Genomic DNA, 26,447 nt, shown 5'->3' with positions numbered 1-26,447 from the left:
TTGGACAATGATCCACCTGTAGTCTTGTAATGCATTTTATGAATTATGATGGTTTTCGAACGTATCCTCTATTGTACGATTTTGTTCACACGAATGTAACTGCACTATTAATGTTAAGTTAAAGTATCCATAAATACTATGTGCGCAGTCTGTTAATTCAGCAGGGCCATAGGATTAAAAAAGAACGCCAACAGCTACTGAGGCCGCTGCTTCAGGATCTGTACGCTCTGGAGACTAGACATAAACGTGGCCACTCCCCAGATATGGAGGCACAATTAATGGAGGGAGAATAAATATGCAGTTCTGTTCCCAAGCAAAGTCCCAATTAGACAAATGTAGGGCGTTTTTTTATGAATATAATAACAAATGTGGGAAAGCTCTAGTGCGTGCCATACAAGTCAAAGTCTGGATATCTGGAGAAAAATCTAATTTCAACACTTTATTAAGTCACTGCCGCCGGCGCAGGATTTTGGCCGCCCCCTTGGCTCATTGGAGAGTATGTGTGTAAATGGTGATCCCTTGAGAGGAGTGTTTTCCCATACCTATAAAATGCAACTGACAGTCCAAGACCCTTCAGCGCCAAATTTTGTTACTAAATGGGAAAGAAATCTTGGTGTTAAATTTACCAAAGATCAAATAGAGTGTATGTTATATTACGTGCACAAAGCCTCTATCAGCAATCGTTATCAGGAGACTAATTACAAAGTGCTTACCAGGTGGTATAGAACCCCCGATAGGTTGGCAAAACTCTTTCCACACACTGGCTCAGAGTATTGGCGTTGTGGACAACACACAGGTACGCTGTTACAGATATTTTGGACCTGTCCTAGTTTAACTTCATTCTGGGCAGCTGTTGCTGATATTGTGCAAAAGCTGAGGGAGGTGTGGATATGAGATAAACCGGAGCATGTTCTGCTTCATGTGTCGGCAATGTTGAGAAAATGCTATAAAAGGTCGCTGCTGCGCCATTTGTTAAATGCGGCCAAGGCCTGCATCCCCCCGCTGTGGAGACAAACTGCTCCACCTACTGTGCAGCAATGGCTGACCAGGGTAAACAATATCCAATATATGAAGGAGCTTATGAGTGCAGGAGACCGTTCTAAACGCAGACCAATGCGTACCTGGTATTATTGGGACGAATTTAAGACCACTGCAGATTATTTGCAGCTGCTCCGCCCTCTACCGTGAAATTATGGCGCCTCCACTGTTTATCAAGTCCCACCCCCCCCCCCCCCCCCCCCCCCCCCCCCCCCTTTTTTTTTTTTTCCCCTTCCCCCCCCCCCCCCCCCCCTTTTTTTATTCTTCTCTTTCTCCCTTTCTCCCCTCTATTTTTCTCTACTTCTGCATATAAAATCAGTAACCAGTGAAACTTAATAGCAGACTGCTTACTGTTACAACGGGAGTATTATTGTGTGCGTATAAAAGTTATTGGATATGAATATTTCTATAAGACTGTAAGCTCCCTTATGTTTTTTGTTTGACAATGTCTTTTGTATTTACCAGTTTGAATTATGGACATGTCTGTTTTTATTGGTTGCTAAATAAATAAATAAATAAAAAAGTTAATGTCTGTATATCAGTATTGTTAATTTGTTAGTATCTGATATGTTGAGTCATCTGTGTTAATATTTTCTGTTATGTTGCAATTTATGATTTACAAATCCCTCTGTTGGGTCTGTATTGGTTTAAAAAATGAATAAAAATTAAAAAAAATAAGTAATTTTAAGTATGATAAGACAGGTCATTATTGGAGAAAGGGACAGGCAATGTCTATTCTGCAATAATGAGACTTAGTAGCCTGAGCTGCCTATGCACAGCAACATCCTAGTTGCCCTGGCAATACCGGCTTCCCTTGCGTGTGCTGAGATAGCGTATGATTATGTCATCCCTGCACGCCCAATCAAAACGGCCACATGGTTACAATCTCTTTGTATTGTGATACATATATTTTTCATGACCTTTTACTTACTTACTACCTCCTTGCTTTCCAAAGTATTGTATTTGAAAAATTTTCTTAATGAAGAATGTTGTATAAAAAAAACACCATTATGCAGAATCCAGGGAAGTTCCAATCTAAGGTACCTACAGAAAAAAACAGAATGGTTCAGTGAGCAACAATAAATAAATTGTTTTTTATTTTCAAGTGGTACTGAGGCTTAGGCTGCATACACAGGTGCAATAATTGTCATTGGAAAGGATCTTTCAAGATCCTTTCCAGTGACAAAAAGATGAGCGCTTAAATGGCGCTGTTCTGCTCAATGGAGAGAGGAGAATGATGGAGCGGCACACGCTGTGCTCTTTGATCGTTCCTCGTTTGTCTGTTGATCCGCCAGGATGGATGACAAGCGCTCTACACACGCCAGATTCTCGTCCGATATCAGCCCCGGGGCAGTTATCGGATGAGAATCATCTGACGCGTGTACGTAGCCTTCATAACAATAGGGTTAAAAAAACAGCATTTTAAAATATAGCTTGCATCTTCCGCAACCAAAATATAAGAGTGCCTCAGAACAGGGTGTGCCCGCAGCATATGGTGGTTCCACCTGTTGACTACAACATAATTGATGTCAATAATAACAGCACATAGATTAAACCACCGTACACAATGTGTGGTTGCAACAATCAGACTAGACCTGTGGAGTTGAAGTCATGGAGCTGGAAGAAATACTATATAATTGAAGTTGGAGTAAGCAACACCAACTAATAAATGTAATTTGTAATATATAAAACTATACAATATGTTACCATTTCCTATTTTACAGGAATTATTCATATTAAGTTCTCCTCTACTAAAGAAATAAAGCCAATTGAATAGTTGTTTCACTAGTGTGAAGACAAGCTGAGCTAATATGCAATCTGTCATTAATAAATAATTTTAATCCAGATCCTTCATTACAAAAAGTGTTTTCATTTAAATTATATTCTGTTTAAATAAATTCTTTTGAGTGTAAACACATGCAACTATGGGAGTTTTAAACTCCCTTGGCTCATTATTGTGTAATTTATCTTATTTATTATAACATTTGCATTTATTATTTATATAGTTTATTAAAATTCAATCCTTTTAAAGATTCCCTGTAGATCTCTCATGTCATATGTCATCCCCTGAGAATGTTGTATACACAGAGGCGATGAACCACAAACACCATTCAGATAGTCTATGGAGACTTCTTAAAAGAGGAGAATCCCCTTGCAGACTAACGGCACATGGACAGAGTAAATCCACAGCTAGATAACCAGCAAGGCAACCTATGTTCTTCACCTTGTCCTACCCAGGGCTGTACTTTAGCATGGAACCTCTTGTTCTTTTTCTTTAAGTGCATCATATAGAGGGCGGACTGGTTAGACCTGGGTCAGTATGTGACCGAATAATGGGGCTTAATGCCTCTGTAAGCACCAGATAAAAATGGAGTAGAAATCTGACTTGTGAAGAGCACTGTCCTCATAAAGGACACTTACTTGCATTGGCAGCAATGAAAAGCATTGGGCCTGATTTAATAAAGCGTTTCAAGGCTTTCATCAGTGAAGCTGGGTGATCCAGCAAACCTATAATTATTTTCTTCAAAGTCATTTGAGATTTGTTAGCAAATGTTTTGAATCCTGCACCAGATCCATTCCAGTTTTCCTGGATCACCCACCTTCACTGATGAAAGTGTATCCTATCCAGTCTTGGAGAGCTTTAATAAACCAGGCCCACTGTGTTGCATACATAAAATAAAAACAGAAAATATAAAATTAGTATTTATTAATTATTATTTAATCATTTATAATAAAAAGAAAAAAAATGTATACAAAACAAAATTTAATAGATTTTACTGTAAACAGAATTATAGTTGACGGTTCTTTGTTCACACATCACTTCATCCGTCACACCTGGACTTGCTGAATATTTTAGCTACCACTTTACTTCTGCAAGAAAATAAAGAGCAGAGTCTATGGCATGATACTAATAATTATTTTTAGTTTTCCTTTACAAGCTGTCTTGTTATATTATTTATTGTTTTTAAGTGAGCAGTTCTTTCAAAATGATGTCATGAAAAAAAGAAAGTGATGTACACTCAACAATACTATTTTGACATTTTTCCTTATGCATAATTACCAGTAACGTTTTGAAGAAAGTAAAACCAATTGTAGGGTAGAGCTGCAGTACAATAAGATCAAAAAATACTTGTAAGAATTAAAGGTGAAGAATCAGCCAGGTGGTGGAGAATGGAGCCAGATGATGATACTTTACAACCTTCCATAGAAGGTAATTTAGTAAAGTTAAAAAAAGTGCAGCGACTTCTAAAACTCTTCCAGACATGACAAAATCTGCACATAAATATCTAATCAACCCAGCAACAGAGCTCTCCAACCCCATCCAGCTGGGCAAAGTGATTTAAAGTTTTCACGGCTTTGCAAGTAATTTGGATGTCATTACATCTCGTGGGTTGGTGTAGTGTTAATTCTCTATTAATATTCGTCTTCTCATTAACACTTACTACGAATGCATGTTTGAAGCACAACACATCTTTGTATTTCAGCTAAAACTCATATAGGTGATTTTAACCATGGGAAAAGCAAAACGTTTTCTCTTAGTGATTATGCCTGTGTGGCGTTACTTCTTTGCTTACTGTTAATGGGATTAGTTCTGGTTTGCTCTCTTTTCTTTATTCTGCAGCCCCTTGGCTGTCTCTTCACTCTGATATTAATGTGATTAGCTATAGTCATATAAAATGCCCACAGGCTATTGTCGAAAAAATCGTCGTTTACATGAGTGCCCCTCTATTCTGAATACAACGTCTGCTACCAGTCACAAGAGCGTTGGTTAACTTTTGGGCCACAACATAAATGCACTATTTATAACCCCCTTAATAAAAGCTAATTCAGTGGGTCATTTAGGAAACAGGACTGGATATTGATACTGCAGAGGTTTGATTGGCTTCTATGTGTAATGACCCATATGGCTAGAAATACTTTCTGCAAAAACTCCAAAAGCTGCAGATCTTGTACATTGGGCTGCTTGTGCACTGTGGCTTTAAACCACCCAGCTTGACAACCCATAGTACAGGACAAGAGAACTGGGGGATGAAGGCTTACCTTACGGAGCAATAACTTGTACTTCAAACCAATGGGAGTGCTTACTTTTGTGCAACAAAGATTTTCCTACTCTTTCATGAGGGAAGAAAAGAAAAAGTTAACCATAGACGAACATATTTAATCTATTAGTCATGGGGAGGAATGCAGTGGGCATTGATCCTCCAGCTACATCTAGGACTAGATTATGTGGATATTATATTATATTATGGATAATATGTGGATATTATATTATAAATATTTGTGCTTATCATAGATTGCCATACACAACATCTACTTACCTATGATTTCATTGGAGGGGTGGCAAAAAGGCTTAAGAATTTGAATAAAAAGGCTTAAAATAGTTTGTGGAGATAAGCAGAATTTGAATTCGTAATAGAAAGAGGAAGAAAAAACACAAGAAGTATTTGTTAAAATAAAATAAAATTATATAATTAATTGGGTATAAAAGATGAGTGTAAAAAAATCAGGTACATAAAGTGTATTGACAAACCTGAAGAGGTTTTTATTTCTGTCTAATACAGATAAATGCTGTCCTGAAGATGCAAAACTTCATTACTGTCTTATAGATACACACCATTCTGTCATCCTGCAATGGGCCTGATTTATTAAAGTTCTCCAAGGCAGGAGAGGATACACTTTCATCAGTAAATCTGGGTGATCCAGCAAACCTGGAATGGATCTGATCCAGGATTCAAAACATTTGCTAGTAAATAGCAAATGACTTTGAAGAAATCCATTCCAGGTTTGCTGGATCGCCCAGCTTCACTAATGAAAATGTACCCTCTCCAGCCTTGGAGATCCTTATTAAATTAGGCACAATGAGTCAATAGAAATGTGGGAAGGATAAAAAGGTGAAACGTCATCATTGCCTTACCAGAATGTCCCAGAGTTTATGGATCCATGATATTGTGTTATGTGAATAGGGTGATTCCCAGACCTTCACATCTTCTAATCATCAATTAAGGAGGACAGAGCAATGAATTTAATATCTATTATTTATTACAAATAGGCAATTCTTATATTTCTTAGGTGTAAGATACCAGAAGAAATATAATGTTTGTGTGCAATGAAAGCTGGCAAAATGAAAAACAGAGAAGGGAATTTAGAAACACAAAATGAGAAAATGGCCTCCCACGATATGCTATTATGAGTATCCAGTCTCCATGAATGATCCAGCAGACCTGGAATGAATTTCTTAAAATCATTTGCTATTTTTTGGAGAAAGTTTTTAATCCAGGACATTCCAGACTTCATAGATCACCCAGGTTCACCCCAGGTCCTTCTCTGGGCTTGGAGAGCTTTGATAAATCATTGCCATAGTTTAGTTATAAGGAGTCAAGATAGAATAACATCTATTATAAAATCTTTGGACATGGACAAACCAATATCCAACCAAGCTGCTTTCTTGTAGCTTTAAAGTGATTGAAAATCCATGTTAAATATGTGACCTTCAATTATTAGGGTTTTCCCAATCTTTTCCAAGGAGATTGCGGTAATCAATATCATATGCCAAAAACAATATGTCCTTATCTGCACCTAGAGAAGGTAGGGAATGTCCAATGGTAAAATCCACCTTTTCAGGAATATCTTTACAATGGCATCAAAGGAGAATTTTATTCTTTACCAATCCAGTCCTGATCTATCCAAACTGCCACAATGGAGGTCACCAGTATTGGGACTTCCAAATATCTTTACTGGTATGGGAACTACAAAAAAACATTTTTATTTTATTCCTCTAAGATTACATTCTAGCAAGATCCATTGCTTATGACCAATTTGGTATTAATGTAATAATGAAAACCTCAGACACAAATAAATGTTATTGTTAAATATTTGTATGCTAATCATATCTGAAATTCTGCACATATTTTCTGCAGGCTGCTTATAATGTCACAAATATATTCCTTTAACTTTACCAAGAGATGTTATTTTCTTCTAAATCAAATACTATTTTTATTACAGACATAATTAACACCCACATTAAATATAAAACCACTTCAGTTTGTTTCATTTGTGCACTTTTTATCAGATTCCGATTTCAAATTACATGGAGAGGAAGAAAATGACAAAATGTGGTTAATGGTTTGTAAGGCCACTGGGATAATTAGTTTGGAACAAAAAATATTATTAACCCGCTGAGTAGCTCTGCAAGGTTGCAATTTTAGGTTAATGATTTTATTAATATGATATCTGGTCATTTTGTGCTCTTCTTCACCATGCTGGGGACCTCACAAAGCATTTTTCTTCTTGATTAGATTCAGAAATCAGGAATATTGGCCATCAAAAAACAGATAAAAACAAATAATAATAGAAAAAGTGGATGTTATGAAAATAAAGCACATAAATATATGAATCCTCTCACATACCATTATTGACATTACGAAATGGGTAAGCATGTATATATAAATATAAAAAGTGACTGTAACGTCTTGGTCTGCTTACCCAGATGTCGGATCCTGTAACTGATAACATAATCGTAACCTATGGAGAAGTCCCTGCTCAGTTTCAGGAGACTAGTTGGGGCATCTAAACAGTCAGTTACCCACAAGACTCAAAGGATAGCATCTGGTGCGGGGGTGGGGGGTACAAGGAAGACCAGGGACCCATAGGATAGGATATGCAATGAGAAAATAATGAATAATGACAAGCCAGAGTAAGTACAGGTTGGAGGACAGAGTCAAAACAGCATTTATCAATCTAACAATATCACAAGCAAGGGGGCTAATGTCTGGGCCACGTTTGTTTGGCCACTGGTCACTCAGGGTTCAAAGCAGGTCAGAATAGTTCATTGGCTACAGGGCTACAGGGTTTGGATGGGTCAGAAGTCTCTGCCAGCCTGTGTGCCCATGGTATCTGAGGACAGCACAGCACTGCTGGAGACTATAATGCACATGAGTGGCATGGAGTGAAGAAGGAAGGGGAAGACCTGCACACACTTACCCTTGGACAATGGTGCAGAAAGTTAGTGAGAGCTGAAAAACCTATGATTACTGATTTATAACATTTTCAACTACTCCTCCATGTAAAAGATTTTTAGTTGCAAAATATTGGTGGGTTTCCTTGCATAAACTTTTTCAAACCCCCCAAAATTTTTTATTAGGATTCAAATCAGGTCTTTGTCTAGGCCAGTCATTTCCCCTTTATTTTATATCATTGAGCCAGTATTTTGCACTTAAAATATTTATCTTGTTTCAGCTCAACTTCAACTTGAAAACGGAACTACACTGTCAAGATCCTCATGCAGCAAAGCAACCTTAACCCATAATATTTCCACCACAATTCTTTATATTTGGCTTTTCTCACAAAGACTAGAAGGTTAAGAAGCCACCTGGGTCCAGGAGCTCGGACAGTTTCCTACAGTCTTGACACCACAGAATTAGCTCCCTTGTTCCAGGACAGCCAAGTGTTAGGGGTTTTCAATCTACACAACACTTCCTGGGGGTCACAATAGCTGCCATGGCTTTGTTACCAAGTGCTGCATTCACTCTGAACTTTTGCTAAAGGAAATCCCTACAGATCGTGCTAGGTTGGCTCTCCACTGAGGATTGGGCTTGGGTATCTCTGCTCTAGAAAAGATGGGACAGAGATCAAAAGTATTAAAGTTTTAAAGATAACAGTCACTGTTGATCCAGGGAACATCCGATTGCCTCATGGAATCAGGAAGGAATTTCCTGTTGGAGCAAATTGTACCAGGGTTTTATTTGCTTTTCTCTGGATCTAACTTTGTAACCGGGGGTGTAGTCGTAAAAAAAGAAGAGGGGGCACGGTAATAGTGAAGGCTATCTATGGCGAGCCCTCCGGGAGAGCCTATATGGGGGTCCCGAAAAAAGTGAGGGCATAGCGTGCCCGCCCTATTACACCTTTGTAGGTAACTATGTATTAAAAACAAGGCTCCAAGCCTGTGGTGCAGGGGTTGCCCCAAATTTGACTTGCATTTTAGTCCAGACGTCTGGGGAAATCAGTGATCCAATCATTCCATGCTGAAAATGACATGTCTGGGGATATTAGGTACATCATTCTTTAATTATTCACATAATGGACCTGATTTAACAAATCTCTGCAATACGGGAGTAGACTATGATGTTAGAACCTGGGTAATCGAACTCAATTGATATTAGTTGGCAAATGTTTTCAATCCTGGACCAAATTCATTCCAGGTTTGCTGGATCACCCAGGTTCTCCCATGATAGTCTACTTTCATCAGCCTTGGAGAGCTTTGATAAATCAAGCTCAATGACTTCTTTTGAAATTGCATTTGTATTGAAACCAGAGGTCCCTTTATTTACCAAAGAGTCTAATAACCAAATGTAAATGCTGATAACATTGAAATTCCACTTTGGCTCTTTCTGCAACATAAATATCTCAGCAGAAGCAGAGAGATCTGTAGGAGATGTAGCGGGGCATAAACAGTATACAGAATTACCAACTTCAAACAATAGGAAAGAGGGACAATTTGTAGCTGAAAGTACATCAGTGTTCCTCAACCAGGGTCCCTCCAGAGGTTGCTAGGGGTTCCTGAAGCAATGAACAATTTGTGCCTCTCAGGTCAGTTTAATAGATGCCAATTATCTTTGTGGCTATCTGTAAGGGTGATATTCTTCCCAATGGCCAGCAATGTAAAAGGCATTCTTACCAATGATCACCACACTATTGTACTGTGAGCTGTCGATATGAAGGGTTCTCCAAGACACAATTAGTGCTATGCCTAAAAAACCTTACACAAGATTTGGAGTATTTAGTATTTCTGATAAGCAACCTTACTGGCCAATGTAGTCATAATCGTAGGGGTTCCCTGTAACCTGACAATTATTTCCAAGGGTGTTATAAGGGTCAGAACCAGAAGAAGATGGCGCCGTGCCAGGACAATGGAGGAGTCCAGGATGGTGCGCGGCCAAATGAGCACACCGCCAGAGAAATCAGGGGATCTGTGAAAGGAAAAGTGAACCCTTGTTTTTTAAGTGTACCGCCTCCTAATTCCTGATCGCCAAGGCGATCAAGAATGAATAGGAGTGCAGAGCCTCCTGGGATACCTACGTCATGCATCCCAGGAGGCTCTTGCATGTTTCTTTTGCGCATGCCCGAGCATCAAAACAGAAAAAAATTGTCAATACCACACATGTGCAGTGAGATCAGCAAGTTTTTTCCATCTATGTCACCTGATCTTGCGCCTGTGTGTCAGTTGACGTAGGAAGAAGAACCCAGAAGAAGAGGAGAAGATAGTGGCGCGTCCCAAGACGGATGCCGGGACGACACGGGACCTGATTGAGACACCTCTTAGAACGCTAAAGGGGGAAAAAAAGAGAGCCGATCTCACTGCGCTTGTGTGAGATTGGCATCTCTTTCCCCCCAAAATAAAAAATACCTTCTGCGCAGGCTTGAGATTACGGCATGTGCAGCAGAAGTACCCAAGAGTGTCCCAAGATGCGTGACGTAGGTATCCCGGGAGGCTCTGAGCTCTATTCTGTCTTGATCACTAAGGCGCTGCTGCACCCTTAAAAAAAAAAAAGAGTGTTGCACTTAAAAAAATAAAAAAATGAATAACCTTTTTTCCTTTAGAGATAGATAAGGGTTGTCTACTCTTTTATGTAAAGTGTAAATGTTGAGTTTAGGTAGGCTTTAATCACCTTTTTTTTTTTTAGTGCAAAGTGTACTGCTACACAATGGCCCCAGACCCTCTTCAGCCAACAGGGGCCCCAAGTCAGTTCAGAGGGAGAGGGGCCCTCAGTTCTGCACAGGGTCCCTTAGTTGACCACCATTGAGAGTATGTATATATATGAGAGTATTCATACCAGCCTGTTGCCTAGCAACACACACTTCGGTTCCCTAAACCAGGGTAGAGCCCCTGTTTCAGCAGCACTGAACCGGGCAATGCTCACGTTATACATTTAACCCGTCATGAAAGTTCGGGCTGTACATTTATATCATTTAAATTCCCTATACTACCTTTTGAAGTTCCTCCCGTACGGTTCCTATACTGGTACAATATATATGGCAACAAAATAGTCAAATCACGTGATCTCAGTCACCAATATGGCGCGCTCAGACTTCAAACTTGTGCACGTGACCTGAATGGGAGCGTACCAAAGAAAATTTAGGCGGGGGTTCTATGTAATATAGTGGCAATAAAAAGGGCATAACTTTACATAACGTAGCCTATGTCCTATGGCATTGATATATAAACAAAAGCAGTGTGTTGTTCAGCTTAATCAGCTTTGTACTTATCGGGTCCGTTACCTGCACAAAGAACTATATTGGTTCAGCCCAGGGTATTGAAAGCCGGCTCATGGCGGCAGCTATGGCTCCCAAGTACTGTAGTGATAGTGTTGGGAAGCCGGTACGGCGCAGCCGGGTCAGGAAAATGGGTGAGAAAGCGCCGCCGTCTGTGTATAAGCGGTATATCTGCTCTTTCCCGGACTGCAGTGCCTCGTACAACAAGAACTGGAAGCTACAGGCTCATCTGTGCAAACACACGGGGGAGGTAAGACACGTGATGCCGCCAATATCACTGCCTTTGCCGAGGCATGTCCCCTGTGCAGGGAGCCCCTCTGATGGCTGTCAGTGCCGTGACATGTGCCCTGTGCAGGGAGCCCCTCTGATGGCTGTCAGTGCCGTGACATGTGCCCTGTTCAGGAAGCCCATCTGATAGCTGTCAGTGCCGTGGCATTTCCCCTGTGCAGGAAGCCCCCTGATCACTGTTGGGTTGTTGGCTACCAATGGGTCCCTCTATTGATCTGAGTTGTCGATGTATACCCTGCAGATCATGTAGACCATTCATGTCTGATCTTTTCCTGATGATTATTACACCATTACATAAGGCCTGGATTAAACCCTGTGACTTCAGGAGTAATACATGCTGGCTGACAATCAGATTCTCTAAATCCTACAAATGCATACTTGTGACGAGTTACACATTCTGCTAATCTTGCAGGTAACACAGGTGACCTGTAACAACAATCTGTATTTTCTATGCTTACTTGCATAAGGATTCCTAAAGCCGCTCTAAGGCCAGGTTAAAGGTAGAATTATGGGTGTCCTGATTGATGAGGTTTTCCTGGTATTGGAAAGTAACACAATGACAGAGGAGAGGGAAAGTCTATCATGGGAAGGGTTTAGATAACAATTTTAATATTTCTCTTTACTTTGCATGGAATTCACTTCCTGATCCAGGACATGAGTTGGGAATTAAATTAAAGGCATACAGGTGAAAACTGATGAGTGTTTTAGTTTGCTGCATCCACAAGGAGTTTTGGAGATGTTAGAAGGTTGGAATCAGGCCAGCTGCAAACCATAGTTGGTATATTACTTTAACGTTGTGTTAACCTTATTAACGTGTGATTGTCGTCTTCCAACTAGAGACCTTTTCCCTGCACACATGAAGGATGCGGTAAAGGCTTTGTCACGATGTTTCACCTGACCAGGCATACAATGACGCATACTGGGGAGAAACCTTTCAAGTAAGTAAATGTATAGGAATTCCCGGTGGTGCCAGGAAAGGGTCACAGATCTACTACTGATATGTGAAACACCTGGGAGTGGGGATTCCATGTAGCTTTCAGTCTAGGTATAAAGTGGGACTAAACATTCAAATAAAAGTTGTAAGTTTTAAACTTACCTGTCTGATTGCAAATTTGTTTATGTACTCGCCTCTCCTCTCTCAGCACTTGTTATCCTGCTGCTAATGGGCAGGTAAGTATGTTTTATTGTACAGGGGACATTGTCCTTCTGCAAAAAATCCAGCCTGCTCAATTTTCAATTGTGGAGCTATAGTCCCTTCTTAGGAGATGCTTGAATTGTCAATAAAAAGTAGATCATTCTCTATGCAGCCATGCATGAAAATGGTTTTGCCAAGAAGAATTGGGCTGCAGCAAATAAAGTGCACCTGTGCTTTGCCTCTACACAGCAGGTTCACTTATCTGCAGACCCCACCAGCTGTTCATGCCTTGCAAACCTGCACAATATTCTCGCTTTCCACTGGCTCTCAGGGCAAAATAAATATTTGGGTACCCTAACCCCTCCAGCGTTTTAATTTTGTTCGTATTTCAACGCAAAAAGCGTTACACTTTACATTGTAGGCCTATAATTCATAGGCATAACTCACCGAAATATGTCCAATATTTATTAAACTTAATACATTTAATAATAAACTTTAAATAAAAAAAACAAATCTGTTTAAAAAAAAGTTAAACATGTAATATAACTGTACAGTAACATATATAATATAATTATATTTATATTATATAAATATTTCTTTGTATTGGACTCAATACAGCTATTTTGTATTGAATCCAAGACAAAATTATTTAAATTTCCCACCGCTCCTCCCGCCCACACTGACACATGCATCGACGTCCCTGGGAAACCCCGGAGGTTGTCTCTGCACACGCCAGGAGAAGATTAAAGAAAAAAGGTGTGTCCGCTGCAGGGACGGCAACAGAACAAAGTAAATGGTAAAAAAACGCTTTTTGCATGGTAAATCCACACTCGGGATTACCGCTAGGAGGATTAAAGAACTTTGCTGCCTATTCTTACTAAACCACTTTTATGACCAGGTTTTCACACAGCTTAGAGGGGCATGAAGAGTTGTTTAGTCTTGTAAGATTCACATAATTTGGCACTTGACGTATAGCTACCTACCTCCTATTAATTCCAGTGGCTGCAGCCAGATTGTTCAGCCTAATGTTCTGCTAGGGAGGTAACAATGAACTGGATGCCAGGCATTTTTCTACCTTAATTCAACACTACAATACCTTATAATATATGAAAATATCTAGTTTTCTGGCAGCCAACCTGCACCAAACATCAAACCAATCCCTCGCCTACCTTTACTAAATCTTTTAGACTCTGAACAGTAACGTATTTTGATGGACCATTATGGCACCCTAGATTCAAGTGTGTGTGTGTGTGTGTGTGTGGGGTCTGCCAAGGTGGTTTTTGTCTGGAGTTCACTTTATGGTACCCATGTCCACAGACTGTAAGGGTAAAATATATTTTATATTTCATCTTTACCAAAGCTTTGTAAAAGTAAACAAACACAGTAAATATTAGCTTTTTCTCAAAGAAAATTGCTTGACAAACTTTTTGGCCTAAATAGTGGTGCTAAAATTAAATTCTGTACAAAGTCAATGTTTTTTTGGATTTAGATGAATATGACTGCTTCAGCTCTTTAGATTTGACCACTGGAATTTTGTTTGCCTTTCAGGTGTGATTCTCCAGATTGTGAGTTGTCATTCTCTACAATGTCAAATATGAGGAAACATTATCAACGAGCTCATCAAACTCCAAGTCTCCTTTATGTGGTAAGAATAAACTGCAATCAGCCTTTAGTGTAAATTTAATATTTCTGATTTTAGTCCATGCTTCTATATTGGACATGATTGGCAAACTCTGAAGTGTCTGCTCTGCATCCCTCCGACCTATAGCTCCAAACCTGAGAACAGGTAAATGGTTCCTGGGAGTCCTGTTAGACTTTGGTTGTGACACAGCAACTTGAAGCATTTGTCAGCTACCTACCAGACTGCTTTCCATGTGCAGGTTTGACAGCCCACACAAGTGTGAAGATTGTTATGTTTCCTATTGTTTCCCAGACTGGTATATAAATAGAACTAGTCTTATGGTTGAAATGTAAATACCTGTGCTGGTCTTGAAATAAAGTCCTGTGCATCTGCTTTTTGGGTTAAACCCCTTAGTATAGCCAGTCCTAAATTGAGCACAAACATTAGCCTAATATTTTCATTTTGTAAAATGCCAGAACCTTTCCTGCCTAGTTTAACTCCAGGCATGTAGGTTATGAAAAGGGAGCGTTGGTTGTCCTTTGTAATTTGCTAAAAGCCTACTGGCATCTGGTTAATGTGATGACCTGAGGCAATGAAGGCTTCATAAATCTTCCAAAGCTGCCTGAAATCTTTGTGTTGTAATGCCATTTGATCCATAAAGATTTACTAATGATCCTTCAAGTATTCAAATCTCTAATATTGAATACAAATAACCATAACACAGTGGTGTGAACTTCAATGTAATTGTTAACCCGGCAACCAAAATGCCCGATAAATTCAGTTGACAGCCAGAATTAGTTTTGAATGATCTGATGTGTGTTCAGATTGTCTAATAGATTATGTACTGGAATATGGTTGTTTGGATGCATATTGTGAGTGTACAAAAGCTTTAAATATTTGAGATTTTTCACTTGGCATTTAGGTTGAAGCGGTCTCAAACTTGTATAACCAGAATGTTACTCTGTAGCTGTATAACAGTTGCATTTTACTTCCCCCTTTGCAGTAATTTTTTTACCAAATGGGTGATAGCCATGTCTATCAAATACCAATACTGAAAGTTCTGTATTCTTGCTTTGTCATGTGTCTGATCCATTCCAAAATGGATATGCTGTGTAATGGATGTGGCTAATATTGCTAGCATTTCTACTTTACCTAGCCATACACTGATCAATATTTCAAAATGACACCCACCAACAATCCCTCGGTGTGCGTTTACCTACTTAAGGAATTTATGCTATTGGACTGACTGGTTCAATTTATTATTCACCTGCTGTTCAAAAACTTTTAATACTTCTACTATATTGAACTTCTGATTTGTGTAATTTTTTTAAACTGTTTCAATCTGAATTTTTTTTTTTTTTTTTTTTTTAGTGTTACTTTGCAGATTGTGGCAAAAGCTTCAAGAAACACAATCAACTAAAAATTCATCAGTACATCCATACCAACCAGCAGCCATTCAAGTAAGTTGTCTACCTACAATAAATAATTTGCTATTCAGAAAATCATTTTTAAGTTGAGGCGCTTTAGATTTTTTTCTTCCCCAGTTACCTTTCAGGATAGCTGAATTATGGAAGACAACAATTTCTTTTATGTCATGCAAGTGTTTGTACATGGCTGTACTTTCCTGTAATATTTAATAAAGCCAGCATGTCATGTCCATATGTGCAATCCTTATACTCAATGTCCTCGCTTGCAACTTTCAGCTGAGGCTTAATATTCATCAAGCTGTTTCTCTAATTTCACCAATTGAGATGTAGTAATTGGTAAATTGTCTTTTGTTGACATGTACATGGGGGAAACATTTGATTATTTAAAACTGTTTTAACATAAAAATATTTGGAATAAGGTTTTAAACTTTGTAGTAGCTTGTTACCTGTTGGTAGGGTGCATCCAATACCCCTTATTTCAGATGTAGAAATTACCCATGCAAGTTACCCTTCTTCCTTTACTTTCAAAGTAAGTTTTTATCACATGACAAATTTAGAAATGCTGTAGCTAAGTATCCGTAATTCTGCAGAGAAGATTGACTTAACTGTAAGACCCATGTAACGGGTATTTAAGAATCCTATTTCTGTACTTCATCATGGAATGATGACCTGCTTACACTTATTTGTTTTCAGTCTGACTTTGAGGTCTTGTGCTACATCTTATACTGAGCAGAATCACTGTAATTGTTTTGCTCACCAATACAAACTAATGCAATGGAAGCTGTGTAATGCTCATTCTTGCAGATTAGTGAATTTTGTGTTTAATTCTATGTTCACAGTGTAGGTTGGTGGGTGCATCAAAGATGCTAATTTTGAGTTTTTGAAAACCAAGTGACTGGTTGAGATATTGAACTTGCATGCTTCATATTGTAAATTGAATTCTAATATGTCTCTAAGAAGCTTCTGATAAACTTGTACAAATGCAACCCAGCAATGGGATCTGGTTTGTCTTCATTTTTGTGCGGCTTTGTTCCACGGCTTTGTTCCACTACAAGAATCTTGTTCCAATACAATGAATCTCTCCTGCACATGTTGCTGTATTTTCAGCTGCCTTCATCATTTTGATGAGATTATTGTGATGTGAAATAAAACCCTGCAACCAGATTTAGCAGGGTAGCATTAGGAGTTTGTTGGGTAGCATTAGGAGTTTGTTGGGTAGCATTAGGAGTTTGTTGGGTAGCATTAGGAGTTTGTTGGGTAGCATTAGGAGTTTGTTGATATCTGCTTTTGTCCCAGCTTGGTATTTCTTCTAACACTTTATCTAATTTGTGTTCACACTTGTTTTCTAGATGTACTCATGAAGGATGTGACAAAAGCTTTTTGTCACCCTCTAGACTTAAACGCCATGAAAAAGTTCATGCAGGTACCATATTAAAACACTCATGGGGGCAGGGGGTCTGATGTGCGCAGCTTAAGTTCTAATGAGTATTTGAATTTCATTTTCTCTTATGACATCTCCACCAAGCTCACAGTAGCTACTTTTCTGCTCATTAGAATCCAGGCAGATTAAAGTGTGGTATGGCAAAAAAATTACATATGAAGAATTAAAACTGTTAGTTTTCCTGTCTGTGAATGCATATTTTCTTGTTTGTCTTTGTCGTTGATACATGTCTTGTTTTTTGAGATGCAACAGGAAATATTGGAAATCTATATATATATAGAAATCTATATATATTTTCTTCTGCATAAAACTAAAGAAAGAAGTAAAGTAGCATTTACCTGATTTTAATACCCTTTTTTCATTCTAGGTTATCCATGCCAAAAGGATAGCACTTGCCCATTTGTGGGAAAGACCTGGACAGAGTACATGAAACATGTTGCAGCCGATCATACAGGTATTTTTCTGTGTTAGTTTCTTTACCTGTAGTGCTGGGAGAATGTTATACAAGGATCAGTCCTATCTTCTATATCCAAGCTCTACATTTATCATGTGGCTGCTAAAAAGGGGGTTATATGGTATCATTTGGCTATGAAAATGAAGCCTGACCATTATCGCTTTTAGTAACATCAGAAATGTTTAGGTCAACTAATAAACCATACCCTGTACCTGCTGCTTCATATTGCTTCTTAATAGACAAGACATGAGGCTTGGCTTGTCCTACCCTGGCAAGTCTTATTACAATATGGCATATTGATAAACATTTTACCTTTCTTGGCATCCGTACAAGGCTGTTGAAATTGTGAATATAGCTTTTTTTGGAGAATTTGTCAATGGCTCCCTTTACTCACCTGACTTGCTTTTACAACCCCTATTAACAAAAGTCCCTGAAATACCTATGGTGTCACTGAAACTTATAACAAGATATCTTTAGTGTTCTAGTTATGGCAGTGACTGGAAAGTCATTTAGCAGTTTCCAGACAACAAATATAAATGCCTGGGTGATTTCTGAAGGAATTTCTGCAGTTTTTTTACTTGTAACAATGCTAAAAACAGTTTTTTTTACTTGTAACAACACTAAGTGTTTAAAGTTTTTTTTTTTTTCTGAAATACAACTTGATTTTTACAGAACCATCCATCTGTGATGTATGTAATCGCACGTTTAAGAGAAAAACTCACCTGAAGGAGCATAAGAAAACTCATGAAGTGGAGATAGTAGTATACCGATGCCCCAGGGAAGGCTGTGATCGAACATATACCAAAAAGTTCGGCCTCCAAAATCACATACTCTCCTTCCATGAGGAATTGCGACCGTTTTCCTGTGAGCATCCTGGATGTGGCAAAACATTTGCCATGAAGGTAAAGTAGAAGGTTTCTTCTTGTTCAGTGCATGTTTAGTGTGCTTATTTACTAAAGGTGATCGGCTATCCCTACTGCAACCCACTTCCTGATATATTTTGGCCTCCCAATTTTATTAAAGTTTTCTGCAGACTTGTTTTAATGTTAAGGAGTATACTGCTCATAAGTATCTGGTACTATGCAGCATTTTGTTTTGGAGCAATGGCAGGATGTGCAATTAGTTTGCAGGAGTGCAATAACTGTTATTTGTCCCTCCCCTCAGGCACGTTGTCTTGGCATCACCTTTGATTCTGCCCTCTCATTTACACCTCATATTCAGAACATTTACGGGTTCTATCACTTTCACTTCTACCTGTCCCCAGAGACCACCAAACTCCTTGTACATGTACTTATCTCGTCTGGACTACTAGATCATCTTCCTCTCTGCTATTGCACTAACCCGACTCTTCTCTACAATCTATCATGAATGCTGCAGCCAGACTCCTTCATCCTTCCCTCTGCTCCTCTTCTGCCTCTTTGCAGTTCTCTTCATTGGCTTCCATTTCACCTTAGAATCAAATTTAAGCTCCTGTGCTTTGCCTTCAAATCCCTACACAGTTCTTGTCCAGCTTACCATTCTGACCTGGTAAAAATACTCCCCCCTGCCGCTCTCTTCAATCCTACAATAACCTACTACTGACTTCCTCACTCATAACCTCATCAGACACAGCTCCAAGCCTTTTCTAGAGCTGCCCCAACTCTCTGGAATGGTCTTCCTCATCCTTTTCGACTTGCTGCTACTTTCTGCTCATTTAAAAGGTCACTCAAATCCCATTTTTTCAAACTTTAACCTACTGGTTTTCTTCTGTCTTTTGAAACCGTCACTACTTCCACCACTATATATCTCCCCTCTTATTGTGTGATACTTCCCCCACCTCCTAGATTGTAAGCTCTTTGGGGGAAGGGTCCTCTCCTCCTAAGTCACTGTCTCTCTCATTTGCAACCCTCATTTAATGTACAGCGCTGTGTAAATGTTTGTGCTATATCTATCCTGTTTAGTAATATAAAGGAGTGGAGTTTCTTTAAGTATAAACTTATTGCCAAAATGCTTTCAAATGGGGAACCAGTTAAGGTGCACCTGTCCTTATCAATAATATGTGAAATATTAATTGGTATACTGGACAGTGGAAACCATGTTTTCAGAATCTGCTTTTTTTAATGTTATCTTCATTTTTTCTTTAGTTGTAGCATATTGTCATGCACTAGTGATACATTGTATAGGAGATGTACCTGCCTCTATACCTTGAGCCATTAATTTAGTGTAAACATACTTATATTTACAGCTACTCTGTAGCCATGTTGTACCCCACAGACCAGATAACTTTGTGTAGTTTAGTTTTGCCCCCAACAATGGCAAGAAGCAAAATCACAGGCTTGGGTGACGGTAATCTGGGATGAGCCTTATAGCCCTGAATTTATATTAACTATTCTGAGCAAAATACTAACACTTCTGTCCTGAAGGTGTAATGCTTCACTGAAATTTCTGTGAGAATTCAGATTCTAACCAATAACATCTCATGAATGGAACATTCGGCATACAGGCAGCTTAGTCTTGGTACAAAGTGGATTGGTTTTACTGAACGGTACTAAACTATAATGTGTAGGATGAGGATGACTATTGTGCAACTTGTTTTTTTTTTTTTTTTTAAGAAAATGTTGAAAACATCAACACTTGTTTAGATAAATAGACTTATGTCAATGTTTTTGTATGTTGCAGCAAAGTCTGGACAGACATGCCAATACCCATGATCCAGAGAAGAAAAAGATGGTAAGAAATTTTACACTTCCACCATTTTGTACAAATTTGTCCAGTACCCAAAGCAACCATCCTGCAACTTTTATCCTTTTAGTAAAAAGTTCTTTATAGGTTGCACAGTTGCTACATGCAAGTAGAGGTTTAAGGGCCTTGTGTACCAGGCTATTTGCAAGCATTTAGATTTCTTATTTGGCAAATTCTGTATGCACCCATACAAATATCATCATATTAGCCTAGCTTAACAAAATGTTTAGGTGGTTCATTTGCAAAGCAAATTATCAGCTTGCAAACTAATTAATTTAGCTTGGTGAATTCAGTAAAATAACTTTGCAAAGAATACCTAATCTAATGCAAGGAAATCCCAAACATGGGTTCGATTGTGCATGACCAGATGGTGGAAGTTAAAGCTTAACTCATCTGGTTGATTAAGCAAAGTGAAAAATTACTTAAAAGGCAGGTTGCAGTCTCTTTAGTACAAAAAAAAATTCATTTGAGGACAGGATTCTGTAAGATGTTATGATCTTGTATTGCCCTTTGCTAACTCATTTCTCCCACCTGCAGAAGAAATCACGTCCTAAAAGAAGTCTTGCGTCCCGCCTTTCTGGGTACAACCCAAAGAAATCGACTAAAACATCCAGTCAAGAGGCAGAAGTGACTAAAACATCCAGTCAAGAGGCAGAAGTGACTAAAACATCCAGTCAAGGGGCAGAAGTGACTAAAACATCCAATCAAGAGGCAGAAGTGGGAGAACTGCCTCCAGACCCTAGTACAGCCATGGAAAATCTCAGCATTAAGTAAACATTGTAGCACCTAATATAGTAAACCAGAGATTATATTTTATGTTAAAATTACTTTAAGATGAGTAACTCCCTATTATGGGAGTATTTTTGCTGTGAGGGTCTCCAGTGGTTTGAGTTCCTAATTTGGGGTATTTTGTCTTTTTATTTTCATGAAGTTTCATTTGTATGTATTTATTTACTTTTCCTGCTAGCTCCTGAGCACTGAACTAAAAGTTTCATGTACTATTAGTATTTGCTTTAATTAAAAGGAAAAGCAGCTTACAAGGTCCGGTCATCCTTTTGTTTAGTGAAGTCACTATTAAAGGAATATTTGTCTGCTGTTTTTCTTTTGGAGGAAATTTGCTTGCTGCTTAATAGAAAAAGACCACCAAAGTGCAGTAGCCATGAGGAGCGTGAAAGGTATTATGGAAGGTAAGAGTGGTAACCACAATGAGCTGCCGCCAGCTTTGCATTATTTCTAGTTTTCAAAATTGAGTTGTCCAAATAGCAAACTTTTCCCAGCTGTTTAATGTCAGTTCTTGCTGTACAGCAGTTTGTCAAGTCATCTACATGTTGATTCCAGAGTTTTGGAAGACAAAGCCTTGGTGCACAACTGGCAGGAAGAAAGAGCTCTCCCTAAGCATATGGAGAATTTTTTCATTAATGGCAAAGACTAACGCTTCATTGCATTAAACATAATAATCTAAGAAAAGTTCTTTTAGGGGTTCATTGAGTAATGAGCAATTTGTGTCACTCAGGCCAGTTTAATAGATGCCAATAATTTTTTTTTTTTTTTTAACCATCTATAATGGTGACATGCTTCCCAATGACCACCACACAAAGATACTTGAAGCTCTGGCTATAGTAATTATAGCAGGGGTTCTCTGAAGCCCTGAAAATTATACCAGGGAATTCCCCAAATTCCCATAATGTTAAAAAGTTTGAGCAACACTGATATTTCCATTCCAGACTCAAATTGTACTATAGAGGTTGTTTAGATTTAAATTGCTGCATGTCCAGCCCCCCTACTTGTAAGCACACAACTGTATTCTAGAAATGTCACCACCACATTAGGGGCATTGTTCTTAGCCAGTTCTGTGTTTCCTCAAGTTATCAAATTATCTTGCCCCTAGCCAGTGCCAGCTCCAGGAACCACTTCTGTTAGCTATGATCCTAGTCAATGGTGTCAGGGCCTAAAGCATTTTTTTTCCTCCCAAAGTATAATTATTTATTTAAATTATTTTGTATTTTATAATACAAATATTTACACTATACCCTATATGTGGTATTGCAAAATTATGCCTCAAGTCTCTGGTTTAATGTCTGCTTGGTTTCTTGAGTTCTCACAAATGATTCCCCTATTGTATGTCTCAAAGTGGAAGACTAGAGCTAGAGTGGCCATTACCACAGTACGAGTGAAGTAAATCTATTGAAATGTGTCAAATGCTGTGAGAGGTGGTGCCAACACACCTTTTTGCTACACATGTGGTGTATTGCATTGCCCCATTGAAAATTTTTTATTTCTCCCCTTGTGCTTCAGTAGGCAGCCTATTCAAATTATTAGTTTGTCTTGATGTAATGCACATTAACATGGAATGGGTCTAAAGGTTTGGGGATTTCATAGCTGCTCACTGTTCTCTCTGTGTCAGGCTCTGACATAACAAATCTCTGCCCTATCAGGATAGTTATCTCTGCACAGGGACAGTCTGGAATGAGGCAGGGTAAGTCCATAATAATGGTAAAGATTGATTGTAAGGAGGTTTTAGGCAATGCATTGACTAGCCCTCTGCCTAGAGTTCAGTTCCTCTTTAATGAGGACATTAGTCTTCTGTTTTCCCTTTTTCCTTTTTGTCTGAAATTGCATGTCACTCATTTGTTGTGAGTCCAATTCAACCGTTTCTTTCCCTTAAGCATGATACCCTTACTAAGAAACAAGAAGTTGGTGGAACAATGCTAAAGCTTACCATCAGCTGAATCTGCAAAGCAGCTGGTTGTTTTGAGGTCCTGTTGACAGACAAAAGTTAACATAACGAAAACTTTAAAGCCTGTGGATGGGAACTAGCTGCCCATGTTGGTGTTTCAATGCAGAGGATTTACTAGGAGTGAGATGGTCAGCAGACAGAATGATCCTGCAGTCTGCGGTGTCCCTAGGCTCTGAAGTGCATGGTTTATGCAGCTGGGAAGGGTGGATAATCAGTGGGGGCTGGACAGGGGTTTTCTATCCCCCAAAAAGGTGTTGTGCAGGGTCTACCTACTTCTTGTTTTAGGGAGCATTTGGAAAAGTTTCTACTAGAAACACATGTTGCTGCCAAAGATTTCCTGCACTCTATGCTGGTAGTTAGGTATTTGTACAGAAGGCACCACTGCAGCAGTGCTTAACATAACTAGTAATTCTGTGTTGAGTTGTGGTTTGTTGACCAGGGTATGTCCTAAGCTTGGACTTCAGTAGTTGTGGTTCCAAATGCAGTTGGATCAGACCCCAAGGTGCAATAGTCCAATAGGATAAAATTATATATATATATATATATATATATATATATATAGAATAAAATATTACATAATATAAACTCGTACACTGAATTCCTTAAAGCTCCCTCTGTTCCACTCGGTGTTTTTTATTTTAATAACTAGATTGTAAGCTCTTCGGGGCAGGGTCCTCTCCTCCTGTATCACATTTAATGTACAGCGCTGCGTAATATGTTGGTGCTATATAAATCCTGTATAATAATAATACCTGCCAGTCCTCATTACTTCAGTCCAATTTTTGATTCCTAAGAGGACCCTGGTGCTGAACAGTCAATAGGAGGTGTCCACAAACAATGCCATGGACACCCAATGAAAGATCTGAACACATACTCAATGAATTGGAGTCAAGGATTTCGACTGGATAATCTTATGATCATATATTTAGGTGACTTAATGGAGTATACAAATAATACTGTCATCGAATAAAGTTCCCTTATTGCCCCTTTAATGCTTACAGTGGAAAACCGCATGGCTATCTGCCTAGGAACAGCAAACTACACCATAGGTTAAAGTGTTTACACACTTCTTCAAAGGTTAAAATGGAACTGCATGACCAGTAGTGACCTGTTGTTTTTAGGAAGCACACCGCAATTCACCATGGCTGTAAAAACGTGCACAAAATGGTTGGGAGCACAGTTGAGCATGTCTTAGAACACCACCGTTAGCCGCAAGCCTGAAATGGTTTAGTCTTGATGACATTTCTTTTAAATTCATTCTTTTATTATATGGCCATCCAGCAGTCCTTGAATCTTCCATTATGCTCCATCATTTTTGTGTACTTCCATAGTAGACATTATTATAATTTGTATTATTTGTAGCGGAATACATTTGATGGTTATCAGAAATACTTAACCCATTTTCCTCTTCCATCTAAATAGAAAAAAAACATATATGAATATTATCAAACATGACCTCTCTCTTCAACACATCCACACACAAAATAGAAATTAAATATTTTATACTAAACTTCCAACAAGGACACAATTACAATAATCAAGAACCTGCTTTCAAAATAACGACATTCATAAACAGACACACATTTGCTGGTATAAATTATTTCCATGTCCTTGTTTTAATAGGGTTTATTACGGTCCATGGAAATACAATAGAACACTGGTTGGTTAATAGATAGAACTGCTGAAATAAATCTTGGGAAAGACAATTTAATTTTTCCGCTTCAAATGGACAAAAGTTACAGCACATGCGCCTGGTCTATAACGACACAAAGCAGCCATTGAAAAGGCTGAATATATTTACCTTATAGCAGTTTCTAGCACTGCAGAATTGCCCGAGGCATCCAAAACAAATTATATATGTACTTTTTGTCACCCGTCTAGGCAGGGGGCCAATTTTCAACTCGCAATTCAAAAATCATGTACTCTCCCACCTGCACTTTATTCATTCAAAAGGACAAAAAAAAGACCCCAACATATAAAAACTTTGTTAAGCTGTCACAGTCAAAAGAATGAAAAAGACATAATGGTCGACAAAAAAGAAACAAATTGCAATCCTTTGTGAAATCTCCCTCGTTGCTCTTGTTAGGCTATAACCTTAAGATGTTGGCTAAATTTAAGCCATTCTGACCTCCAGCTTGCCCCTTCGCCCTTGTATTCTTTTCCGTCCCGTGTTTGCTGAAGCCAAACAGCACAATCTTTGGAAAAAATGTTCTAGGCCTCACACAAAGGACTAGATTGGTTTTCTTTCCCCCTATGACAGGAAGCCTGGAATAAGAGCAAGGTCAGCACCTGGGCTTAGAGGCAGGTGACGGAGAGCGGCTTCCCCCATTTTCCAGCTCCTAATAGACTTTCTCTGCTCTGAATGTCTACGTGTGCTTTATATCTATCAAGACAGTGCAGTCCCGAATTCCCTTTGTGAAGACTTTCAGCAAATCAACCTATTCTTGTTCAACTGACTGTAAAATTAGTGGAATTACTGTTGAAAAAAAAAAAAAGGGGGGGGACTTTTCCTTCTTGTTAAATAAGGTCATAGATACATCCCGGGCTGCTAGACAAAGCACCTTTCACAAACTCTGCAGCTGAACTTGGCAACGTGTAAAAAGCTGCAGGCAATGTTTGAGATGCAGGGTAGTAAAATAGTGTCCCCCCTGCAGTGACGGGGCTGGGAGTTAGCCATTAAAAAGATAACACTGCACACTGGGGAAGTTTAACTTTAATTGTTTGTAGGCTGCGGCACACAGAGCTCTGTGCTAAAAAGTGTATTGTGGTGTACACAGCAAGATTCTGCCTTCAGGAAAATGGGCCATTTACAGGGATATTTTATTAAGCAGAAGCAAATGGAAGGAGTGTTGGCTGTAGCAACAAAATTACGTTTTTTGTGTGCAAGAGAAAGTGAGAAAAAAATGGTTTCTATGGGCAATTCAAACTTTTCAGACGAAAGATAGTCAACTCTTGAGTTTGGACCTTTCCTGCTTGTGGCTACTCATCACAAAGCCAAAATTATATACAAATTGTGATTATTCTACATTCCATTCACTAGTCGCCAAGGTGTCCCTTTAGAGTTGTGATGTAGCAGCTGAAATTGCAGTATACAGCAAGAATATACAAATACAATTATACGCAACATCAAAGATTCCGTTCCAATGGTGGCACTGTTCTTTAAAAAGTTGGTTTTACATGTAAATCATGCATGTTACAAATCCAATACATGGTGCGTTGGCACTAAACCGCAACATCTGGAAAATCAGACATCAATTTTCTGAAGAATCAGTATAGCAATAAATATTGCATTCACATAATTGTATGATCTTAATAT

The 26,447-nt window shown here is 38.7% G+C and overlaps 1 protein-coding gene across 2 annotated transcripts; it reads left to right on the top strand.

Moving 5' to 3' along the window:
• The first annotated feature begins 11,327 nt into the window (after positions 1–11,327).
• Positions 11,328–21,434, top strand: GTF3A (general transcription factor IIIA). 2 transcript variants are annotated; one of them, XM_072404648.1, is made up of 10 exons: positions 11,328–11,557; positions 12,433–12,533; positions 14,279–14,375; positions 15,723–15,811; positions 17,128–17,201; positions 17,587–17,673; positions 18,346–18,575; positions 20,332–20,382; positions 20,932–21,015; positions 21,046–21,434. In XM_072404648.1, the coding sequence occupies exons 1-10, from the start codon at positions 11,363–11,365 to the stop codon at positions 21,166–21,168; spliced, it is 1,131 nt and encodes a 376-aa protein (XP_072260749.1). In that variant the 5' UTR covers positions 11,328–11,362; the 3' UTR covers positions 21,169–21,434. The 2 variants fall into 2 exon arrangements, with proteins under 2 accessions (XP_072260749.1, XP_072260741.1); XM_072404640.1 differs by having other exon boundaries at positions 11,329–11,557; positions 20,932–21,434.
• The last annotated feature ends 5,013 nt before the right edge of the window (positions 21,435–26,447 follow it).

The sequence above is a fragment of the Pyxicephalus adspersus genome, chromosome 1, assembly GCF_032062135.1.
Source record: "Pyxicephalus adspersus chromosome 1, UCB_Pads_2.0, whole genome shotgun sequence".
Taxonomy (NCBI): Eukaryota; Metazoa; Chordata; class Amphibia; order Anura; family Pyxicephalidae; genus Pyxicephalus; species Pyxicephalus adspersus.
Note: the sequence above shows the minus strand (reverse complement) of the source record. Positions and strands in the feature narration are given on the sequence as shown.

Coding starts and splice junctions, on each gene's coding strand:
- GTF3A (XM_072404640.1), top strand. CDS start 11,363: ATGGCGGCAGCTATGGCTCCCAAGTACTGTAGTGATAGTGTTGGGAAG. Junction 17,674..18,345: donor TGTTGCAGCCGATCATACAG/GTATTTTTCTGT, acceptor TGATTTTTACAG/AACCATCCATCTGTGATGTA. Junction 20,383..20,931: donor ATCCAGAGAAGAAAAAGATG/GTAAGAAATTTT, acceptor TCCCACCTGCAG/AAGAAATCACGTCCTAAAAG.